Below are 24956 nucleotides of genomic sequence, written 5' to 3' on the forward strand. Positions count from 1 at the left end.
CCAAAACTTCTTCACAGGAACCTGTTTCCGGTAATTAAAATATTGTTGATCCCAGAGCGCATTTCGTTTTAAAATAGCACCGATTAGCGCTTCAACATGAATCGAATTATCTTGTTCCGTCATGACAAAAATCAATTCAACCGCGTCATGACAAAAATCAATACGAGCGAACCGTAGATCGCGTGAAATACTTTGCACGTGGTGCTTGGTCGCTTGTCGCGCTGAAAATCGTTCGTCGCTACGCAACGTATCGTGTTTACTGTGGCATGCATGTTTTTTTTTAAATGGACGAAATTCGGTCGTGCTTCGCCATGCGGTCCTTTAATATTCGCATCGCATCGCATCGCTTGTCGCTTCCACTCTTTCTTCACCCTAAGATGGTAGCTCTATCTACTAGGCAATCGGCAGCTAAGAGCTTAGGTGTGAAATGAGGGCAAATTATTAAAGATTTAGAGTATCTAGAAAAAAACGGTTATTTAAAAAAATGAACTTTATTATTCTGTATTTATCTAAGCGCATTCAGCATAACATTGAAATTTGTGTATGCATTTATTCCGTTCTCATTTAATGACCATAATCGTTAACAATAGTTTTTTTTTGTAAAAAAATATATTTTCAACTTATTGACATGTGTTTGCCGTTGTTGTAGTTTAATCTTTCTTGTTTATAATTTGTTATGTTGCGTGATGTGTTTGTTTTTTTTTTCTAAAACATTCGATTAAAAGTCTTAAATAGATTACTTTCGATCTCATTCTTTCATTCTTATACATACAAAATAGTACCATCTAGTAATTTCAATTAAATAAAAATCAACTAAAACCTCTATCTTTCGCGCTTCTAACCGATTACAATTCGAATCTTTTTAGTACAATTGATTATTGCGGCGCCCCTATCGCTTAGACGGTAGCTTAGACACGCTTCTGTCTACGATCGGACTGTCGCCGGAAGAGCTTCTGACAGTTGAACAGGAAGACGATCATGGTGAGCGCGAAAAACAATATACAGGTAAGCAGCAGTCCCAGTACCGTTGAGGAGTACATATCGGTCGGATCGAGGACGTGATCCCGTGCCAGTAGCTTGTGGTCAACCAGCACGGCGGTTCCGTTCGGTGGTGGGCACGGTTGTTGAACGATGATCTCCTGATGCTGTACCTGTTGGTGGATGGGTAGGATTGTTAGATATTAGATATCTTCATGATCGATTCGAAAAAAAAACACATAAATCTTCAGTGTGAAGTTTAGTCAACATCGAATTAATTATTGCACTTAAAAGCTACTCACTTGCTTATTGCGGCACATCTGGTGACTGATGAGGGCAGTAAGCGTTTCCGGACTGTACTCCTGTTCCGTGAATAATGGCAGGATCCATTTTTCGGGTGACACAACTTCTCCCCACAGAAGGTAGTCCGGAACGTTTCGGGAGTGTATAGAATAGCCCCCGACAGCCGACAAAAAGAGAAGCACCAAGGAGGTGAGGATAGTTGCGGAGATTCCACACGACACCAGGTGGGCAATGAATAACACTATCGTTTGTATGGCCATGAGGTATAGTAACATGTATCCTGCGAGAAACATAAATATGATAAGTTGTCATGTTTTTACAGCGCTTGTTCAAATTAGCTCATACCCATGTATAAGTATATTGCAGTGTCATTGTTACTCGATGACGAATAAAGACCAGCCATGCTATGAGCGGGCAACAAATACGCCAACCATATGCAAAGGCTTGGCAAAACGCTGAGTGTAGTTTGAATAATGATGTAGAGAAATCTTCCATATAGGCTCAGACGAAGGTCTTTCTCCGCGTGCCGTCGGTCTTCTTGTACATCACGGATTTGGAGTATGAGTAATGGCCAAAGGGCAAGCATAATGATGCAGTGGAGGAAGCTAAAGAATTATAAAGCTCAGTATATCTTGATTATCAAAAACATAGAATGCACTAACCCTAATCGATCGTTCAGATTTAGCTGTGGATCGGACGTTGGGACATCCCAAAAGATGCATCCTACGAATAGGGATAATACGGCAGCTAGAATAAGTCGACTTATCCAATTCAACAGTGATCCTGGTTGTTTGTAGGACATGTATCTGAAAAATTTTGAGCTTTAAAATACCGCAAAGCGATGAATTTCATTGATCAAATCGTACCTTTTAGCAAGCGCGTTTATCTGACCGAAAAATCCTGCACTTTTGGTAGGTTCCGGCAAATTGGCAACAGGAGCAGCGAGCGGTGGTTCAGAATTTACATGATCCCATGAGTTGGCTAGCGATTCGATTCGGGCAGATGATTCTAGAAGAGCCGCTGCTGACAGATCGTCCAGAGTTACTAAATCTAAATAGTAATCTGCGGGATTTTTGAAAGGTGGACACGGGTATCCAAGAGTTCCCATATGCCTGGGTAGATCGGCTCTACTTCCGGAGTAGACCGTTCTACCGCCGGACAGTAGCAGTACACCGGAACACATCGACAGAATCTCGAACGTTGGTGGCTGCAGCGTCATGATTACCATTCTGCCGGCACTACACCACTGCCGTAGATATTCGACAAGGAAGAACGTGTCGAAGATGTCCATGTTCACAGTGGTCTGATCAAGCAGCAATATAGATGATTGCGTTAGTAATTGGCAGGCTACATTCAGTCTTTGTTTTTCCGAATGAGTCAAACGGGACACATTGGCAGACCTGACAGCAGTCAAACCAAGGTCTTCCACGAGGATATCGATACGTTCCTTAAGGTCACTGCGGTCATATGGGCCACGCAGTGCAGCATGGAATGACAGCGTACTCTGGACACTCATTCGTGGATCTAGCGGTGCTGTTTGTAGATCCGGCACGTACCCACAAAGCTGTCGAAGTATACGCCTATTCACCTGCTGTCCATTGACCAGAATCTCTCCGCTCATGCGTTTCCTAAAGAATAAACAATTTTTATTACATATAAAGCTTATATCGAACATAACCTTACCGCACGCCGGCCAATGCCTCAACAAGGGCTGTTCCTTCGCGCTGTGATGTCGCCATAATGGCGAACAAATCTCCGGCCTTGGCTTGCAACGATACACCCCGTAGCCCGGGTAACACATCTAAGCAGTGCACCTGAATATTGGGATAAACGAGACCCGCTATCGAATGCCTTCGACTCTGTGTGTTGTAAATTTCTTCCGGATAAAGTCGCGTTTCACCATACGCCGGAGAATCGTCGTAATCCCACTCCGCCAGCAGATCCGCTTCACTCTGGGAGCGAAGATTGTGATGCCGCAGGTTGGTGGCATACGGATTATACACGTGGGTGCCAGCTATACTGGCACGGCTGTTCGCCTGCTTCAACGCTGCCAGCGGAATGCCCTGTGCACGAGAGTTTGGTCGCGAGTTCGTCGCACCGATTGCACGGAAGTCTGATTCGCTGCGGTATTTTCTAAAACAAAACAACGTTAGATTCTGATGATTTCGTGCAATTATTTCGTAACAACAAACCTTAAATTAGCTGGCACTCTACCCCGGTGAGTTTCGTTATCGCTACTATCGTACCCGGATGATCCGGGACCCGGCCCAGTACTATCTCGGTAGCCTCGATTAACCCTACCGCGGCCGTTCGCTTTCGATGAGTTTCTATTGCGACTTGGTTGACCACCGTTCGGTGGAAATACCCGTGGTAATCCAAATTTGAGGTAGGTGTACATGTTGGAGTTCAATGGATTGGATTTGGAACCACCGTAGCGAGGGTGGTTTGAAATTGCTGGATCGTCTCGATATCCGTTGCTGCGGTGCTGAGGGCTGTAGGGTTGAGGTGATTTATCTGACGATCCGAGGGCTGAGTCAGCGAAGTCTGAATTGAGGTTTTGTCTGGAATTGGAAAAAAGTAAGAATAGATTAAATATGAGATTAAAGAAATTTTATTAAATGATGCCTTGTTGAGATGCCCGTGAAAGGTCTAGATGATTACTGGTTCCAACGAGACGGTGCACCATGCCACACTGCAAACGCAACAATTGCATTTCAGCAATGAAAATTTCCGGAACGTCTGGTGTCAAAAAGAGACGACATTGACTGGCCATCCAGATCACCTCCGACCCCCTCCCTTCCCCCGGACTTCTTTTTGTGGGGTTATCTGAAAAGCAAGGTTCACGCCAACCAGCCTCGAACTGTTGGCGTGCTCAAGTAAACATTCGTGCTGAAATCGACGCTATAACACCCGAGATGCTCGAAAACGTAATGGCAAACGCAGAAAAAGGTATCATTTTGTAATTACTAATAAAGATGGCCCAATGTTTACATACCGACATAAAAGATGGAGCACCCTGTACTTCATAGCATCTGATATGTGACTATCCCGCATTGACGCAACTACGTATCCGGGTTTTTGGCTCCCCATACATTGTTGAATCTGTGTATGGTGAGCTAAAATAGAAGGAAATTCTATCGTTTCTCACCCAATATGGTAAGAAGCAATAGTCAGAGCAGTTCATCGTTCTTCCTGGAGTGAATGAATCCCTTCTGCTTCTACACTAAAAGGTTTTAGCAAATTGTTTGGCATCCCTTATGGGGTGCCGAATTTTTTTGGAATCAGAACAAATTGGCTCAAATGGCACGTTCCCCTTGATATAAAAAATGGGGTGCCGAATTTACTTCTGTTCATACATATTGAAAATCGTTCTGCATTCTTTCAGGAAAGTAGAAAGGTATCGCTTTCGTAAAATCTCTAAATCGTCTCGGAGATTGGAGGTTTTATAAAATGTGAATTTTGGCACTTGCAAATCGTTCAGCATCCTTTCGTTTTCCCATCCCACCCAGTTCACATTTCCCCGCCATGTTCCTTTTATCCTTCCCTTCCCATCAGGAATATGATAAGAAGCCACGCCAAGGCATAAATCTTTAAATAACTATGGGAACGTGCTGGGAACGTCTATCATCAGTGCTGTAAAACTTTATTTAATTCAATTGAAACTGAATGTGGTACACATTGACGATCACTCTACTGCAGTAAGCTCCATATTGTAACACACAACCTTCGCTGACGTACAGAACGGGTAGCATCCAGTTCTTCATTCGTTTCTCTTCCAATCGAAGATCAGTTTAACCACCACCGTTAGTTGATCTTTAAAAATAGAATATATCTTACAATTGAATGAGAAAGTGGCCTTCAAATGAGGTCGAATTGGTTCAAGATAATGGATGAAAGGTAAATCAGTCATGATATCTGAAGTATTAATTACATAATAAACATAAACTAATTGTTCTCACTTTCAGTTCTCATTTTCAATAAATTGGAACACATGTCAATACATTTCAAATAGTCGAAAATTATCGATTCAAACTTGCTGGTAATAATCGAAAACTCATATGCAGAGCTTAAAATTGTCACACATTCTCAATGAAATAAACCATTCCAGTAGTCTCATTTTCAATGTTTTACTGTCTCATTCGTAAATGACCGACACCAGAACAAACGAAGAGAGACGAAGCATTTTCGTTTCTCATCGAAAAAATGAGAGAGCATAATTGCCAACGTGACAAGACGAAACCAAACTAACGTCTTCAGTTAGCCACAGTAGAATTCCAATTCTCATTCATTCATCGATGTATTGAAAATATGTGACGCTTGGCTATAAAAAGTGACTAAAATATGGTAAATCGAAGTAATTACATCCCAAAACTTCTTTGGAAACTAAAACTACTACAAATTCGAGCACCAACAGTTAAAACGTATTGTGAAACCTTTTTCTGTCGTTTTCAGTTCTCACAGTTTTGGTTGAATATCGACACTGCATACTTAGGGATTTACACTGAAAACTGCAAATGACTGAAAGGGCAAATGAAAGAAAAAACACAATTTTGAAACTACTGTCCCGCTTATGTCATTCACTGGACATGGATTTCGTTCTCATAGTTTGCAAGCGAAGCTGAGAGTGACAGTAATTTCTTGTCATTTTCGTCTATTTTTCAGTCAATGAAAATGACTTTTATTAGCTCTGCTCATATGAGAACCGCCACTATCTATTTATAATTCTGGCCGGAGAGAGTTTTGGTTATCGAAAGTTGATGTCCATGCCTATTCATTTCAACTTGCTCACTACCAACAGTGAAGACAATGCAACAGGTAGACTACTTGGCACTTGAAAATAAGTAAGGAAAACATCAAGTGACTAAGTTCGTTTATTCAATTGACGACGAATTCTGGGAATCAACGACCATAAATTTCATTTCATCTAATAATATTTCATTGAGATGAAGTTTTACCGCACTGATGTCTATATATCTCGAGAACGATTACGTCTAGGGTTAAGATAAAAAGCAAATTTATTGTTTTTAATCCGTGAAATCATATTCTAATGCTTAAATGACGAGTTTTCATTAGAAAATGGAAGATTTTCAAATCTACTAGTCAAGTAACTAGTCAAGCATAACATCAAATGTTATTATTTTTACGTTTCGTCTTTGACTCATCAGTGCAGAGCAGTTCAAATTGAACTGCTTAGTGCTAAACTCGGCAGTTCAATTTGAACCGCTAAGCAGACGTAAAGTTTCTGCTACTTACAGAACACTTTTTGTTTTGCAACGGAGTGCAATGTCTTTTCTGACGTGCCGAACGAAAACGTGTTTTCGACTATTTCTGGCCGATGCACGTCTGCTTAGCGGTTCAAATTGAACTGCCGAGTTTAGCACTAAGCAGTTCAATTTGAACTGCTCTGCACTGATGAGTCAAAGACGAAACGTAAAAATAATAAAAACGGTTATGTGTCCTAGCACAAAACTTGGCTAACCCCTAAATGACCATACCTGCATCGGCCAGAAATAGTCGAAAACACGTTTTCGTTCGGCACGTCAGAAAAGACATTGCACTCCGTTGCAAAACAAAAAGTGTCCTGTAAGTAGCAGAAACTTTACGTCTGCTTAGCGGTTCAAATTGAACTGCCGAGTTTAGCACTAAGCAGTTCAATTTAAACTGTTCTGCACTGATGAGTCAAAGACGAAACGTAAAAATAATAAAAACGGTTATGTGCCCTAGCACAAAACTTGGCTAACCCCTAAATGATCAAATGTTATGTTAACAAATTCGAAATAAAAATATTACAACCTAAATAAAGTGTGTTTTCGATAAATTTTTCCAGTTAATTTTCTATTTCTTGAAAAAGCATTTAAATTTTGTTTCAGTATATGATTTGTTTAGAGTTTCAATTCGATTTATTACTTTTTCTTTGACACTGCAAAATATACTACAGGGTCCGGCACTCGAAGTGTAACCAACTTCAGACCTTCGAGCCTGGCGTCAAGGTAAATGCGACATATTATCGGGAAAGTATTCTGGAGGTTGCTTTGAAGCCGTGGGCAGACAAACATTTCGGTGGCAGACCATGGCCGTTTCAGGAGGACTCGGCACCCTCTCACAAAGCTCGAGTGAACCAAGAATGGCTGAAAAACAACGTTCCGAACTTCATCACGTCCACACAATGGCTCTCGAATTCACCAGATGCGAATCCAATGGATTATTCTCTTTGGGCCATTTTGGAGAGCAAAGTCCGAACTAAAAGATACACCAGTCTCGAGGCGCTGAAAAAAGTTATTGTCCGCGAGTGGGCCAAAATACACCTGCAAGTCACATTCGGGCAGCTTGCGATTCGTTTTTTGACCGTCTCAAGGCCATAGTCAAGGCAAAAGGTGGTCATATCGAGCAAAAGTGAATTGATTCTGAATTTTGTATTATTTTTACACATTTTGTACTTTGAATTAAGTAAAAGTAATTTTCCAAACTGAATTTATGGCCTTTTTAATTGGTTACACTTCGAGTGCCGGACCCTGTATTTTTAAAAATCGGTCTTGAGTCTCGGCCTCTTCATCCGTACAAAAGTAATGGTTTGCCATCTCTGGAATTACAATTCCATCCATGATAATAGGTACATTTCGACAACATATGGCAGGGAAAATGGTTTGTTATTTTATAAACTAACGAGCTTGAAAAAACTCTTTTTTAAATTGAGATTCTCAACCAGTGCGGGGAAAACCGCCATCCGCTGTGGGTAAGACCGACATCCTTCGAAGTTAGACCGACATTCAACCCAAACAACCTCAGAGTTTCTGTAGAATTTAAATTAAGGGGGGATATGGTCTAAATAATAATCTTTTTTTCGGTTTTTTAACAATATCAAACTAACTAGAGATTATAAGAGGAGAAAGAATATGAAATCATAGAGCCATAGTACTCAAGGAAGAGCAAGGATGTGAAGAATAAAGTGCGGAAAAGTGAGACGTGACAAGGGTCATTAAAGTAAGCAGAAGGCCTCTCGTATCTAAACTTTTACCTTCTAGCAGAGAAGTCGAACTTAGGCATCTTAGCGATACGAGTCATCCGAGTCTCTGATATGTCAGAAAGTAAAGGCAAAGGTCGTTTGCCATTTACTGTCCGAACCGGCAAAAGTAAAATTACGAGAAGTTGTCACATTCTGCCCACGACGGTTTCTCACACAATGTGTTTCATTGTGTTGATATTTTCTCATCTCTTTACAGTTAGTTATAACACCGGAATGGAAGATTTGCCCGAAACTATTGCTAACTGTATAGAGATGAGAAAATATCAACACAATGAAACACATTGTGTGAGAAACCGTCGTGGGCAGAATGTGACGACTTCTCGTAACTTTACTTTTGCCGGTTCGGACAGTAAATGGCAAACGACCTTTGCCTTTACTTTCTGACATATCAGAGACTAGGATGACTCGTATCGCTAAGATGCCTAAGTTCGACTCCTCTGGTAGAAGGTAAAAGTTTAGATACGAGAAGCCTTCTGCTTACTTAAATGACCCTTGTCACGTCTCACTTTTCCGCACTTTATTCTTCACATCCTTGCACTTCCTTGAGTACTATGGCTCTATGATTTCATATTCTTTCTCCTCTTATAATCTCTAGTTAGTTTGATATCGTTAAAAAACCGAAAAAAGTAAAAATTACTGACTGACAAGAAGTCATAAATAAAAAGGTAAAAACTAAATAATAAAAAAAACATCATTTAGCGATTTTTTTTCAGAACTATCGTTTATCAAAATAAACTCACAAGTTTTGCATTATACATAGCATCATTCGAACAACATTTTGCATTGATAGAGTAGATGTTTTTCTAGACTCCAACATTTCTGTTAGATTTTTTTAAAATTCTTTGTTGTTTAAAGTCAAAACAACAACCAGAAAGTATGTGCAACCAGTGACGGCATTTCACCGGAGTGATACACGCTGGTGTAAGATTCTTGTCTATACATGGGATGCAAGAAGCGAACATCACACAAAAAGGAAAGCGCACTTCTTCTCAGTGTCGAATAGACAGAATTTGAGTATGTGCTTGTGGTTAAAGCAACTGGCGCTAGTGAAACACATTCTCTTCGCATGAATCGCTCTCTCGCCTAAATACACTCAAGTGACCACTAATGCGTGCTAGTGAGCGAACACTGCTGTGATTTAAATTTATAGAAGGTAACGATGGCATTGCTATGACAATATGTTTCGCAGCAAGGAAAAACTAAATTTTAACGATAAATTGCGCTTTTGCTGAATATGCGTGCCCCACGCTTCTCTTATGCGAACCGTACACCAGAGTCTTCACCGGCGTGCACAATTCGGAGAAAATATCTTCATCTACCTCAGAGAATTTCAGAGCTCTGCTCTAGAAATTTTGTGTGATCCAATGCTAGAGTTGAAAGAGAATAAACACTCGCTCTCATGATGCGTGCACACTTTATATAACCATTGTGTATATGTGTAAAAGAGAAGAGTTGATGTTGTCAGTGCGAAGGGAGAAATTATACTTGCTCTTCGTCACACAGAGGTGACGGACATCTCTGTGTGCAATATTTGAAAAAAATTGGGACAGTAGGTTTTGAATGACGATGGACCCGAACTTTCAAAATCTGCTTTTGAGAAAAACGCGTTTAAAGTTTTTTGTCTATAACATCTAAGGAAACAATTTATTTTTCTAGGGAGCCTGTAGGGTTTAAAATTTTCAATGCTTTCTTTTGTATTTTGTTATAACGAAACATTTCAAGAATCTTTTGTCAAGTTTTTAAGTCAATCGAAGAAAAAATCTTGCCTGTGCGCCAAGCTCTTACTTCTTCGCTTTATGAATTAAGCAAAGTTCAAAGCTCTTAACTTTTAGAGTTTTGTTCGGACAGGCTTGAAAATTTCACAGAATATTCTTGAAATGTTTTACTATAAGAACATACGAAGAAAAACAAATAAATGATTTTTCAAAAGTGTTAGACCCTACCCGCCTCTTAAGGGCTAATTATACGATATTGCTCATTTATGTTTCCTGAAGCCTAATCAAATAAATCGAATTAGTCAGGACTATCAAATAAATCGAACACCATAGCCATAGTTTTGTCACATAAAGAGAGTGACGGGCTTACCCCAATAATGCACATATTAACAAACACTCAACCACCATTTTTGTAATCCTAGTTTATAAAAATAGAGCAGATAAATACTCCACATTGTTTGAAATGGGAATGAATTATTACTTTAGTACATTCCGCTTAAACTTTTGGATAGAAAAATAACATTCGATCTTCAGTGGTGATCAGTGCTGTAAAACTTCATTCAATTCAATTGAAATCGAATGTGTGGATACACTGACGATCACTCTGCTACAGTAAACTTCACATTCTAACACACTATCTTCGCTGTCGCAGCGGAGGGGCATCATCCCGTTCTTCATTCGTTGCTCTTTCTACCAATGCTCAGTTTAATCACCGTCAGTTTATCTCTTGAAGTAACAAAATATCTCTTACAATTCAATGAGAGAGCGACCTTCAAGTGAGGTTCATGTAAACATTCGAATTGGCTCAAGACAATGGATGAAAGGTAAGCCAGTCAATATAATTGAAATATCAATTACAAAATAAACATGAATTAATTGTTCCCTCTTTCAGTTTTTATTTCTCATATTTCGAAACACATCTCAAAGCATTTCAAACAGTCAAAATTGTCGATTTTAACTTGCTGGTGATAATTGAAAACTCAAATGAGAACCGCCACCCTCTATTTATCATTATGGTTGGAGAGAATTTTGTTTTATCGATTTGATGTTCAGGCCTATTCATTCGCACTTGTTCCCTATTCACAGTGAAGACAAGGAAGACAATGAAACGTGTAGACTACTTGGCACTATAAACTGAGGAAGCAAAACTTCAAGTGAATAGGTGCGGTTATTCAATTGACGATGAATTCTGGGAGCTTAGGCAACAAAAGTAAAATGAATGAGAATGGGTATGCTGACAGTCAACGACCAAAAATTTAATTTTCATCTAATAATATTCGATTGAAATGAAGTTTTACCGCACTGGTGGTGATGCTCATTCCAATTTTACCTGACATTTGTAATCTTACAGTAAGTCCAATGTGTTTTGTAGTGTTGAAAATCCGAAGTATAGGAATAATTTTCATTGTTATTTTATAAAGAGAAAGGTTATTTAGTGAAACACTTTGGGTAACGGGCTTGCCCACTGTGATGGGCTTACCCCACTTCCCCTACATTTAATTTACTTCATCGATTATACATAAACCATTGAGTCAGTCTGTATCGAACCATGAAGGTCTATCTGGGACACTGCAATCAATCGAATCCCGTGATCCGTGATTCAACGTACTACAAATCATTTGGATTTGTCTCTACTGAGTTAGAGATACAACACCAACAAAGCCCTAACAAAGCTTCAGTAGTATTTCAGTCCTCAGAATACATATCTATGGGTTAACAAAGTCAATTTGGACACATTGGTTATTTGATCCTGTTTCACGCAGCCTAATTTCTAATACGCTCATAGAAACAATAAGGTTCTCCGTTCCAAAAACAGCTGGGCTCAAATCCGGGTATAATTAATGCATCCTTTTCCGCTTTACTCCGGTTAAGTACGAGAGTGTAGCAAAGAAAAACGTTATTTAGTTTAAATGAAAGATGCCAAATCGCTGCGGTCTGCTATCGAATTTTAACCGGATCGGATTTCTAGCTTAAGTATTTCCTGATAATTTCCACATTCTTTCATACTAACCATGTTTCCTTGGAAAACCTATTGACTTCTCCTATACAGCAGACCGTTGATTGAAGACTGTATACAACTGGACTAATTCAACTTGTTTTCAAAATTAAACATTTTCACTCAAATTAGTGAGTATTTTTGATTTACTTATCACTTTGTACTGGTAAACTTTCAGCAAAAACAGATTGTTTACTTTCTTTTTTCTTTTTTATCGAATAGTACGTATTACTTGTTCAAGTTTTGTTTTTTTTTGTCATTTTAAAACTCCGAAAGCACAATCGGATTAGAAACGCAATAAGTATAAGTTTCTTCCATATAGGAAACATGCCGATTGCCACTGTACGATTCGAATTGACGAATCCAAGATGCCCCTGATAGCTAACAGTTAGCATTTCTATGACCACATATACGTAACCTAAATTTAATCATTTCCAGCCTACTTTTCAACCATGCAGCAGAAAATTTCGGGAGCTCCCAGTAATACTACATCGTGTGGGCCTGTAAAAAAATGCCTGTACCTAGACTAAGACAGGAACCCGCTATTTCTGCCAATGCTTCACCTCACTCGGATGAGCACCAAATGCCGGTTGTTATTATACTCGACCATAGTATGGGCAAATGTGTAGCAAATGGGAGTCTTCCCGTACCCGAACTGCCGCGGCATGTGGACTGATAACTGACCCGCACATCCATCCATGCTGCTGCTCTCTCTCCGGGTAACCCAGTTTCAGTGCAAAACTTTTCCACAGCCAGCGGGTCCAATCTCTATTACCGCGTTCCCGCTCGTCTTCCTCCACGTAAATAAGTCGATGCGGTAGTGGTGGGTTCGGACGCTAATTACCCGTTTTTCACCTTGATTAGCACCAAAGGTAAGTAGAAAATAAAAAAAGAAAACCGCACCAGTGAGTTCGCACCTGAACTGAGCTGTTGGTTGGCTGGCTAGCCATGAACGCTCGAGCGGCTGACGAACTCGGATGATTGATTTCGTGTTGATCGGCAACAACACTCGTCCAGAGAAAACTTGAAAATTTACCTGTATCTTACAATGTTGTACGCAGAATCCGACAAGCACCGGTAGCGAAACTTGTTCACTCTCTTATCCGATGTTGTGAAACTATTTTTTCCTGTTCATGCTCAGCGCAAAAATTATACAGACGTTTTTTTTCATCGTGTTGCAATTGAGTTTGTGATTGTTTTGTTTTCGTCGAAATTCGTAACTTTCTTCCTCCCACTGTTCAATTTTGTGGTAACCGTTTAGGTTGTTTTTTTATTCATATGTATGGTTTAACCAACCGAGAGAATCCGAAGTTTATCGAAGTTCCTTGATGTCAAACTCTCCTCATCACACATGATGAAAAACTACTAAACTCATCAGTGCAGTAGCAGTTCGTACCGACCTGCTGGTTTACATAGGAGTTCCACATGAAGCGCTAAGTAGACTAAAAAGGGTTTGTTCGCGAAAAATCTGGACACCTCCTAAATACGTATTTCTCAGGAAAAACTTCATCAACGCGGGAAATATTTCGCACCCTGATGAACATGTGTCTTTTTATTGTGTAGAATCAGTTTTTGATGAAACTACAAGCTTTTAGATCGAAGATGGCGTTAAAAGAAGAGCAAGAGCACCCATCTGACACCGGTATGTGAGCACCAGCCATTTGAAAGTATACCGATTACGTTGAGCCCCTCGCGTTTCGAGCCCCAAACACTGCGATGTTTTGATACTCATCGTGACTCTCAAATTGTGAAAATTATCTCCACTTGATGTCCCAAAACACTGTCTGCTGTATTTTAGGTAAACCGACAAGTTATTGTGAGAGAGTCGATCCAAAATTCACTAATTTTCGTGCACCAAACAAGGTAAACGCGTAAAACAAATGTATTACTGTTTGTTTGTTTACGTTGCAATCAGTTGATTTTGAAGTTCCGATTTTGATCTCATCAAGATGGCGTCGTGACAGGGGGCCGAGCAAGAGCGACAAGCAGTTATGCGCGGTCGCAATAAACATCCGGATCTGACACTAAAAAAAACATGCCAAAACACTTGGTTTTCATGCAAACGCTGTCCAAAGCGTTCCTAAATCTTCCGGCACACAACAACCATTAAGGCTGGTAGTGGAACGAAAACGGATTTCAGGAACCACCAGAAAAAAAAACGCGAAGGTGAAGCAAATATTACAGAAGAGAGCAGATCTTTCGGTACGTACTGTGGCTAGAAAGATAAAAATGTCTCCGCCTCCGTGCATATTTTCAAGCACCGGCAAGGTATGAAGTCGTTCAAAGCGAAAATTGTACCGACCCGTAAATACAAACAGAATGTGACGGCTAAATCCGGGCTCATAAGTTGTATCGCGAATATTTGACGAAGTTTTCCGCTGCTTCCCGGGATGTCTTTTTATAATGCCATGCAACGTAACGGCGTAGAGGAACATTTCAGAATTAAGAAAATGGCCAAGTTTTCCAAAAAAAATTTGGTTTCGTAGGCAATATGCAGCTTTGACTGAGCAAATCAAAATTTCATCACTATCGAAACGATAAACAAGTGAATATACTATGAAGAATACCTAAAGCGATTGTTTCTATTCCTACGCAACCTCGCTATTATGAACTGATTTGGCATCTTGTCATTACGCCAAAGATAATTGGAATGGTATAAAGCGAATGAAGCCCACGTTGTACCGAAAGAGGCAAATCCACTTAACTGCCCGGAGTTGCGGCCTGTTGAGCAGTACTGGGCTCTCGTGAAGATAGAACTCTCTCAATATAAACAAAAAGCTACAACTATAGATGCATCCTAATTAAGTAACTGTAATTAGTTTTAAGATGACTAACAATGTACAAATAAATGAATAATAAATGCAGCTTGGATTGAACTAACACACGGAAAGAAATCCGTTACTGCGGTTATGATTAGAAAATCATGAAACCAATCATTTTAACTTATCATGAAATCATGAGCAATAACTCTTCTCCTACGAAAATTAATCATGGTTCGAAAATGCGTTACTTGAAGAATGCATTTCTTTCAAAGCTCGTAACTCTAATTTTCTACCCGGATATCACTTTGAACCCTCTGCCTCAAGTGATGTGATAGATTAATAGATTAATGGTAAAACATAAAAATAAAGATAATGAACCGAAAATTGACATCATAAGAGACTAAGCACGGCTACACTTTTCATTTGACAAACATCAATGTTACATTTTGTTCGAATGTATTCTTACATATTTGATGTAATAGTTGTTGCTAGAATAATATTCCGAGAGCTAGCGTTTAATTCGATTGTGAATTTGGAACACCATTTAACGAAAATCAGAAAAGTTTTTGTTCAACAATTTTGATTAATTCGTTTCATAGATATAACAACACAAGCTGTATTGATGCACCTAAATATTATGAATAAGACGATTTTTTTGCAAGAATTCGACATAGAGTTTCTTTTTAAGAGGCTTGATTCACTCGTGTTTTCTCATGCAGTTTGTTTAAGTGTTTAAATTCTGAAACATAAAATCAAAACTGAAGGAAAGCACACAAGTAAACACGTTATCTCTTGCGTCGTCGTTTATCAAAAACAGAAAACAGAATTCTTTCATTTTAAAAGAAGTTCGTCGTGCTTTTCACTGAACTTATATTGCAAAAATGACCATCGTTGCAAAAACCACACATAACGCCTGAATTTATGTTGCAAAAATTACCATCGTAGCCTGAAATTATACCCAACAACTTCAATTGCGTTACGTTTAAATTTCATCGAAATCAGTCCGAATGGATCATGACCCGAAAAAAATTTTATCATTGTGTATTATCATAACATGAAAATATATTATTTTCCCCAAATCATGACTTGTTTTGCTCATTTTTAGAATCGGAATTTTGCCCGTGCAGCAAATTTGTTTTATTCCTAATATGTCCAGATATTGTAGCGAACAAGTCTTAATTCACTCAATTTTGAGAGCAACAAATTTATCAATTGTGCCGCTGATCAATAGGAACTGTTGAAAAAAGGAAAAATCATTTATTAGCATCCAAGTACAAAGTGGTTACCAGTGAATATGAACTGGTAACGCATTTATGAGTCGAAAGCGAAACTTAAAAAAAAACAGTACAATTATTTCCACCCATTTTTCATTTTTTAGACATATGATGACACAGAATGGTTTGGCCGAAATAGAAGTATTTGAGAAATTAAGTATCTTATGATAGAGTAAACATTTCTAAAGTGGCCCCCCATTTTTCACGAGGTAACCGATTTTTTGCTAAGTGTTATTGTTTTTACCTTTTTCTTATGTATATATATATATATATATATATATATATATATATATATATATATATATATATATATATATATATATATATATATATATATATTTATATATATATATATATATATATATATATTTATATATATATATATATATATATATATATATATATATATATATATATATATATATATATATATATATATATATATATATATATATATATATATATATATATATATATATATATATATATATATATATATATATATATATATATATATATATATATATATATATATATATATATATATATATATATATATATATACTAGCTGACCCGTCGAACTTCGTCTCGTCAGAAGAATTGTCAAAAAACTAAGTGGTCAACGTTTCTCTCCATTATTTTTCTGATTACTTAACCTACAATCAACGGAATTCGACACATACTCGCTTTAGCTCCAAAAAAAAGAAACATCACTAAAGATTAATGTGAAAATATGAAATACTTCTGTTAAGCGAAAATTGAACAAATGCACAGATTTTTATTCTGAACAGTCCGTTTTATGGAATTGTTCATACGTGAATGTTCACCCGACAGAACAAACTTTGAAGCAGTTTCTTATGCACAAAAAAAATCTATTTTTGTGTTCGGTAATAATTTTTGCGGCAACGATTTGTAAAATATTATTTTTACTGAAAGATACGTAAAATTTATCCAACTCCTATGTAAAAGTTACGGTTATTTATTATTTACTGACACGGTCTGTGAACTCTGAAATGTCAATTCTCTTGACGAACTCAGTGAAAGTTCTACCAATATTCGGAAAATTAATAAAAAAATAGTGAAGAATTTCAGTAACCATCACTATACATTCAGCAGAAATACAGATCTGTCAAATAACATAATTTTCGGACGTAAAAATGTGAAAATTTCTAGATTTGTAGAGAAAAAATAGTGATGCGAATTGATTGCTTGCCAAAAATATATAATACTGATTCCTAGTGGTAATTTTTCATTTAGTGAATATATTCAAAACTTCAAAACCTTTTACAACTTTTTATTTCAACACTCTAAAAATATGATGGGTGATCCCATATTCTACTGAATTGCATCCGAAAGATATTTGATCATTTTATTTGAATAAATTATTTCTGGAGAGCAAAAGTAATTCAATTCATTCATCACACGCAAATAAATTAATTAATCGGATGGAAATAAATTTTGAAAACTAAATTGCTCCTTCCTTTCCCAGATCTCTAATATAATTTACCAAAAAACGTCGGTATCGAATGATGAAGTAGTCATTAGAATTATGACAGATCGAAGTTCAGTGGAACTATACCGATCATTCAGCAAATAAAACTTTTACTGAACGGATTACCGAACATTCAGCTGTTTGAAAGTCAGTAAAACTGTACCGACATCCGTAAAAATAATTCGGTGTGTACAGTTTTTAAGCAGTGAGAAATTTGTCTCAGAATCTGTTCTGTACGTTCAAGTTAACAAAAAGTACCATGCGTACTTTAGAGCTCTAATAAAGTGGATATTTTCAGGTACTGTGGAACTTTTGATTGCTTGGAGACGACGCTTAAATTGTAATTTGATATTGATCTTACCAGTTTGAACATTCTTCGCAGAATATGCAACATGAAATAACAGTCTCAATTCATTATGGTAATCATCTTGAACATTGATATCTAATAACCACTTACTGTGTGCGCTTAGTCTAACCCAAATCATTAGAAAGAAAAATGTAAGGAAAATCTATTAGTTTGACCTTAGCGCTTCTACAGCACAATCTTTTCATTGATTCATTAAACAAAATTTCTGATTTGTTAATCTTGCCCCCGCAATGACCAATACTATTCATCTGACTCCATTGAACACAATTCATCAACTGGTAAATGATATCAAAACTTCTTCTTCTGCATACAACCGTTTTCTAGAACAGTCATTGAGTCATTTATGTCGTTTTCGCTTGATGCCAAACCTAACCAGTTTCCACTCTAACTGCTGTCAAACCGTTTGTTTGAAGTCAGTTTCAAACCTAGTTTCAACGTTGTTGAACTGAAAATGGAGTCAGTTTCGAACCTGGTTTTTAAATCAGTTTTACTCAAACCCCTGTTGCTAAGTGCGAAATCAACACAGTTTCGTGGAAAGTGTTTGTTTGATGAAACTACCTTGGGTGAGTTTCAGTTTTCTCAAGCGAAAACGACGTTAGTAAGCAATAATTTTGTTACCCTTTTAAGCACGTGGTTCGAAATGACGAATCACATCCATCAAGTACGCATGTGAAATCTCCACAGAAAATATCTCGTTGCGCGCCAAAAAATTTATTCGACGATCTAGTATTCTTTCCTTCGACGGTCAAGCACTTATGCAACTCGTTGCGCGCCATCAATCGTAAATCTAGCAATCATTGGCGGCTTTTTCAGTGGAAAATTCCATTCTCCATACAAAATAACTTTATTGGTTTTTCCCACTTTTCCGGTAAATTTTCCTAATTTTTTGATGTACGAACCCGGTGGGGGTAAAAACTGATCAAACAAAAAAAAATCATCTCAATCCGTCCATCCGTTCTTACGTGATGCGATTACAAAGAATGATCTCTGCATTTTTATATATATACTAGCTGACTCGTCGAACTTCGTCTCGCCCGTTTTTTTTTTAATTTATGTTTTCGGACAGTAGAATTGTAAAACGTTATGCTGTTAATGTATCTTTCCATTATTCTACTGATTACTTGGCTGCGATGAATTCATAAAAAATTGTGAATATGTTAAAAGCTTTTGTTACGCAAAAGTAAAGCGAATGCACCGCGAATCATTTTTTGAGTCAGTGCATCGAATAGCGATTGTTGATCTCTCTCAGACTATGGTTCCGACATATGGAATAAAAAGTGAAGCAAAAATAACTGAGATGACTACTTTAAATTGATTAGAACAAATTTACAAAAGCTGCCCTCGCTACTTGTAGTTCGTCATTTCTCGCTAGTCTGGTGATATTATTTAATCGTGTTTGATGAATGTTAGTAGCGTGACAATCACAGGAAAAAATTTCCATTAACAATTTAGCGATAAAACTTTATTTTTACTATTAATGTATGACTTCTGGTCAGTCAGTAACTATTTAGTAAATTTTTTGGTGAGAGGGAGTGTGGTGGGCAAAAAAAAATTTTTTTTCTAACATATCTGACTCGGATGTTTCGCATAGCTAACTTCGACTCCTCTGGTATACGGTAAAAGTTTAGATGCGAGAAATCTTCTTCTTACTTAAACAAATCCTTACTCCTCCTTGAGTACTATGGTTAGTTTGATATTGTTAAAAAATCGAATAATAAAATGAGTAATTCTTGGACATTCGAAAGTTCAAGTTACCATTCTTTTAAATATTGTATCCATTAACTTTTACATGAACACTGCATTCGTTTAATAGTTTTATCAATAGTCATCTCATTAGTCAACACCACATAATTTTGTTTAGTACCCCACCTACAATTAATGAATGGTGGAGTTCGGCACTGAGAATCTATATCAGAAAGTTTTACATGAAAATAATGTGCAATTCTTCTGTTATAGCGGAGTGAAGATGAGGAGTGATTGTATCAGTATTCAGCTTATCGTTCGAGTCAATGCATAAAATCTCACAACTAATGGTTTTCAATCCACCAGAATTTACCCGACGCGAACGAACTTCAGCATGCTAAATTCAAAGCAAACCTCTATGATTGATCTCATTATTTAAACAGCAGCATCTTATCATTGATTCGTACAAAATCGTTCTTTTTATAAAGTGATTTGTTAAACTCGCGCCTACGATGGCCAACAATAAACAACTAACTGATTACATTGCACACAATGCATCTTCTGGTAAACAGTATCAGAACTTTTGATCATGTTTACGGTATAGCTAGAACACTCATATGCGTTCCATCATTGAATCATTTGGCAATCAATAATGTTGATACCCAATTAAGCACGTGGCTCGAAATGACGAACCACATGAATTCACACAAAACAACTCGTTGCGCGCCAAATGATTCTTTCAATGATCTAGTATTCCTTTCTTCGACGGCCAAACACTTATGCAACTCGTTATGCGCCAAACACCTATCGATGATCTAGCAATCATTGGTGACTTTTTCACTGGAAAATTCCATTGTCCATACAAAATAATTTTATTGGTTTTTCCCACTTTTCCGGTAAGTTTTGTACGAACCCGGTGGGGGTAAAAACTGATCAAACAAAAAAAAAATCATCTCAATCCGTCCATCCGTTCTTACGTGATGCGATTACAAAGAATGATCTCTGCATTTATATATATATATATATATATATATATATATATATATATATATATATATATATATATATATATATATATATATATATATATATATATATATATATATATAGATATATATATATATATATATATATATATATATATATATATATATATATATATATATATATATATATATATATATATATATATATATATATATATATATATATATATATATATATATATATATATATATATATATATATATATATATATATATATATATATATATATATATATATAGGCATAGAATTCGCTCAAACATTAGAAAAAATTTTCGACGCCCAAAGGGCCGAGTGTTATATACAAATCGATTCAGCTCGACAAACTGAGCAAATGTCAGTGTGTGTATGTGTGTGGGTCTGTATGTGTGGTGTCAACTAAGAGGTCGAGATCTCAGAGATGGTTGGACCGATTTTAATCAAACTAGTCGCAAATGAAAGGTCTCCCCGTCACCCTGAATACATTTTTTTCTCGTAGATGGCTGAACCAATTTAAGATTCAAATGAAATCTAGGAATCATAAATGATTAAAATGAGAAGTCTCAAGATCCTATAAAACATCTCGCTTTTTAGTCACAATCAACTTTCGGTTGATACAGGGTGATTAGTACAAAAATGTCCATTTCAAATAAATTTATCAGGTTTATCGGGTTTGTAGATTTGGATAGTCGATAACCAAATAAACTTTCATTTTCATTTTTGGTTGTATTCAATTTTCATTTCGGAAGGCACCCAAAAATTTAATTCGCACTAGGATTTCTCAAAGATGTCTACATTGATTTTCAAAAATTTTGAAACAAATGTAAACTACACAGATACTCAGGTGAATTTAACTGACTTTGGCTACACCGAATTTCTAATTCCGGTTCCAGTATCGAATCGTTTCTCAAAGCTCAATCGTTTTCTCAAAAGAATCCAAATCGAAATTCAGAAACAAAAGTTCAAATTAAAATAAGTTTAATTTTATCCAATTCTAACTTCCGATTCTGGAATTATAGGATTATGAATTTTTAAAATTTAAAGCGATATAGAAGATGACAATCCCAAAAAGCTTTAAAGTTTTACTCAAAAATATTGCAATTTATTCGTCATACGAATCGGTTTGGGTTATGCCGGTTCCTGAATACCGGCTCTGGAAGTACCTTAAAAAACCGTAAACTCTGAAGTGGAACTTACTTCGACATATCATGGAATGTTTAATCGATTGTTACACGTTTAGATTCAAATTCGATCCGATTTGCAGATTCGACATTACAGAGTAATGAGTGATTGAAATCTCAAATTGCCACTTAAAACAACGGACATTAGAATAATGTCATGAAAACTGAAACAACGAAGAATATTCATGCAAAAAACACATGCGGATTGATAAAAAAAGGTATCATCTCACTGCTAGGAGGATTAAGCACGTTTTTTAATTCATGAATCATTTAGCTGATTTCCAGAATCGGAATTCTGCCCGTGTATCAACAAAATTGTGGTTAGATGCGCCGAACCTATTGGTTTCTTCCTTGTTCGTCCTGTTAAACAAAATCAAAAAGGAATCCAGACCAAACGGAACTCACCTATAGATGGACCAAGCGTGCAGATCGTCGGCCATACCGGGAGGTAGCGTTCCGTGCATTCCGTGTGGCATCGAGTACCGTCGGTCCTCACGTTGCTGTTTTGGGGTGGTCATCGCACGCAATTCCATACCATTCGTGCCGATTTCTGTTGGGAAAACAATAAGAAACAACAACAACAACAACAGAAAAAAATATTAGTCGGGCGGGGTTATCAGCGAATGTTTTTGGACAGTGTTTTGAACCATCACCGGAAGAAAACTAGTAGCTGTCTCTCAACGTCATGCGTTGTTTACATGTTGTTTGTTTTCGGAGATAAATTGTTGAGGGATTATTTATGGTATGCTATTTGGCGAAGTGAAAGTGAGCGTTGTTTGGTCTCGGGGTGGCAGCATACCGACCGACCGACAATGTTCTTCGTGTTTTCGCATGACGTTGAGGGCGCAGCAAGAGCTGTTGTATCGAGTATATGTTTATTTCTTTTCTCTTGGTTGAACATCTATGATCGAAAAAGAACTGTAACAGCCATTGTTGGCGCTTACGGACCATGAGTGGCCGTCTAGCAGGGAAAAGGGTGGCTACTTCAAGACATTGCATAACTGTATGCACCGGAGGTCCCATACGACGAACGTTTAAATGAACGAGGAGGAGAACTTCAATTATGAACGAATTAGGCGGTCTCGACTCGAGATGTCCGCAACGCTGGCCCCGTTATATGGTTACTATGATTGTTAGTATGAAATTATTCATGTCATTAGTGACTATCTTGACGACAACGTGTTGAACCGATACGTTAAGATTGCAATGAACTATTGAGTGGTGAATAAGATTGACTGCACGATTGCCTACCGATTGAAGGAGGTAGTGTCAGAAATGTTAACCCATGCTGGAGATGTGGAGATTATGTGCCACGGACGTAATTAACAGTCGAGTTGCTGGTTGGTTCAGTGTTTGCCAGCTGTGAACGAAGTAAATAGACCATTGCGCATGCCGACATTATGCAACACGGCGCTATTAGAAGTACGTCCTAGCCTACAGAAGAAATAATACCGAAAGTGTTTTTGTTCCAATCCGACTGTAAAGATATTTTCAGTTAGTTTAGATTAGCAACAAGTTTGATCTCTTCTTCTGGACAAGTTCAAATGTTGTCTACCAAAAAACGCATTCGGATCTTTAAAGTTCATAATTGCTACAGTCACTCAACTGCCAAAATACCAAGCTTTTCGGTTTGCACCACGTTCCACAAAATCATACCCAAATTAGTCTTCACCAATCTGACTTTCTTTTCGGTTGTGCTGCGAAAAGTTCGTTCATCTTTTCGTTCATTCATTACCATCATCATCATCATCAACATCATGACTGTCAGAAGGTGCGGCGGCGTCGGTGACGAAGCTCTGCGCTGCGCCAACGACGCGGGTGAAAGTGACCGTTTTCGGCTTGGAACAGAAGAAACTTTCTTCTCAAAAATTTATGCAACACGCGTCTGTGACACGGCGACAATCTGGAGGAAACCTCTCGCGCGATCGGAATTTGTTGTGTCTAGATGAGGCGATTAAAACGGAAAGGTTCCGATCATAGTGGCCATGGTTTCGATGAGGTTTTATTTTGCGTTGTTTGAAGATTTTTCGTTCCGAGGAAACGATAGAAAATGCATTTTAGTGATGATTCCGATTACCTAAGTTTGATATCCGTTTGTCATTTGGAACGACCAAGCGAATGCTTACGATTCATAGATAATGATTTTATTTGTTGCTAGTTGGAGTTGAAAGTTATATCGGTGATAGTTAGATGTTGGCGATTGTTGTAAAAATTATCATCAAGATTTTATCCGAACCCTAAATATTATTGATTTAAGTCCAAATGTTACAGATTAATGTTACCAAATTAGAGTTTACCGAAATTTTGCTGAAATTGACCGAACTAGAATGTCGGTAAATATGTTACATCCAGCAAAAACTGTTGGTGAACTTTTCAGCAACTCACAACCGTCAAAATTTCACTCAAAAATCAGTAGATAATTAAAGTTCTGAATTGGGTTATACCATAATTGCTCGGACTATATATCTGAGACTCACCATGGATGCCTGTGAAACGTTCGAGATCTACAAATTTATGGATCATTCTTGAACTCGCTTCAATCGTATCTTACTGGTCGTGCAATGATTCTGAAAACATGAGATTGTACAACCTTAAGGAGTTTCTCAAGGAAGTCATCTTGGACCACTTATATTTTTACTCTATCTCAATGATTTAAATTTTACGATCAAGTGTAAAAAACTATCGTTCGCCGACGACTTCAAACTATTGCATATCATCAAATGTACAGCTGACAGGGAATTCTTACAAGAGCAGTTGAATAATTTGACTGATTGGTGTAATATCAACAGAATTGAATTTGAATACCTTCAAATGCTCCGGCATCTCTTTAAGGCTCAAACAGTCTGTAATAAAGTTTGACTTTGAAATTTCTTCAACTGTTCTGTAACGCCTGTGAAGGATATTGGTGTCCTCCTGGATTCTGTGAAAGATATTGGTGTCCTCCTGGATTTTAAATTAAATTTTAAGGAGCGCATTGAGTTTACTATCGTCAAAGCCTCTAAGCTACTAGGATTCATGTTCTGCGTTACTAAAGAACTCGATGGTAATGTGAAGGGTAATTTGAAAATGAATTTCTTGAAAATTATCTGAAACTAGCAACACAGGTTGCAAAATTGTTTTTAAAATAACAGTTATCATAACTTTGGTTACGAATTTAT

At 37.4% G+C, this 24956-nt stretch overlaps 1 protein-coding gene across 2 annotated transcripts in view; it reads right to left on the reverse strand.

Moving 5' to 3' along the window:
• Positions 1-504: 504 nt before the first annotated feature.
• The window catches only part of LOC131440227 (ATP-binding cassette sub-family G member 8), a 122482-nt gene continuing 98030 nt past the window's right edge, over positions 505-24956 (reverse strand). Inside the window, exons 2-9 of one of the 2 annotated variants that reach the window (XM_058611318.1) lie at positions 22204-22348; positions 3474-3842; positions 2965-3414; positions 2148-2909; positions 1944-2087; positions 1627-1886; positions 1281-1561; positions 505-1151 (exon numbers count right to left, since the gene is read on the reverse strand). In XM_058611318.1, coding sequence (XP_058467301.1) covers positions 909-1151; positions 1281-1561; positions 1627-1886; positions 1944-2087; positions 2148-2909; positions 2965-3414; positions 3474-3842; positions 22204-22331 — 2637 coding nt within the window. In that variant the 5' untranslated portion in view covers positions 22332-22348 and the 3' untranslated portion in view covers positions 505-908. The remainder of the gene's footprint in view (positions 1152-1280; positions 1562-1626; positions 1887-1943; positions 2088-2147; positions 2910-2964; positions 3415-3473; positions 3843-22203; positions 22349-24956) is intronic. The other variant, XM_058611319.1, reaches the window with a different exon arrangement.

Source organism: Malaya genurostris, chromosome 1, assembly GCF_030247185.1.
Source record: "Malaya genurostris strain Urasoe2022 chromosome 1, Malgen_1.1, whole genome shotgun sequence".
NCBI lineage: Eukaryota > Metazoa > Arthropoda > Insecta > Diptera > Culicidae > Malaya > Malaya genurostris.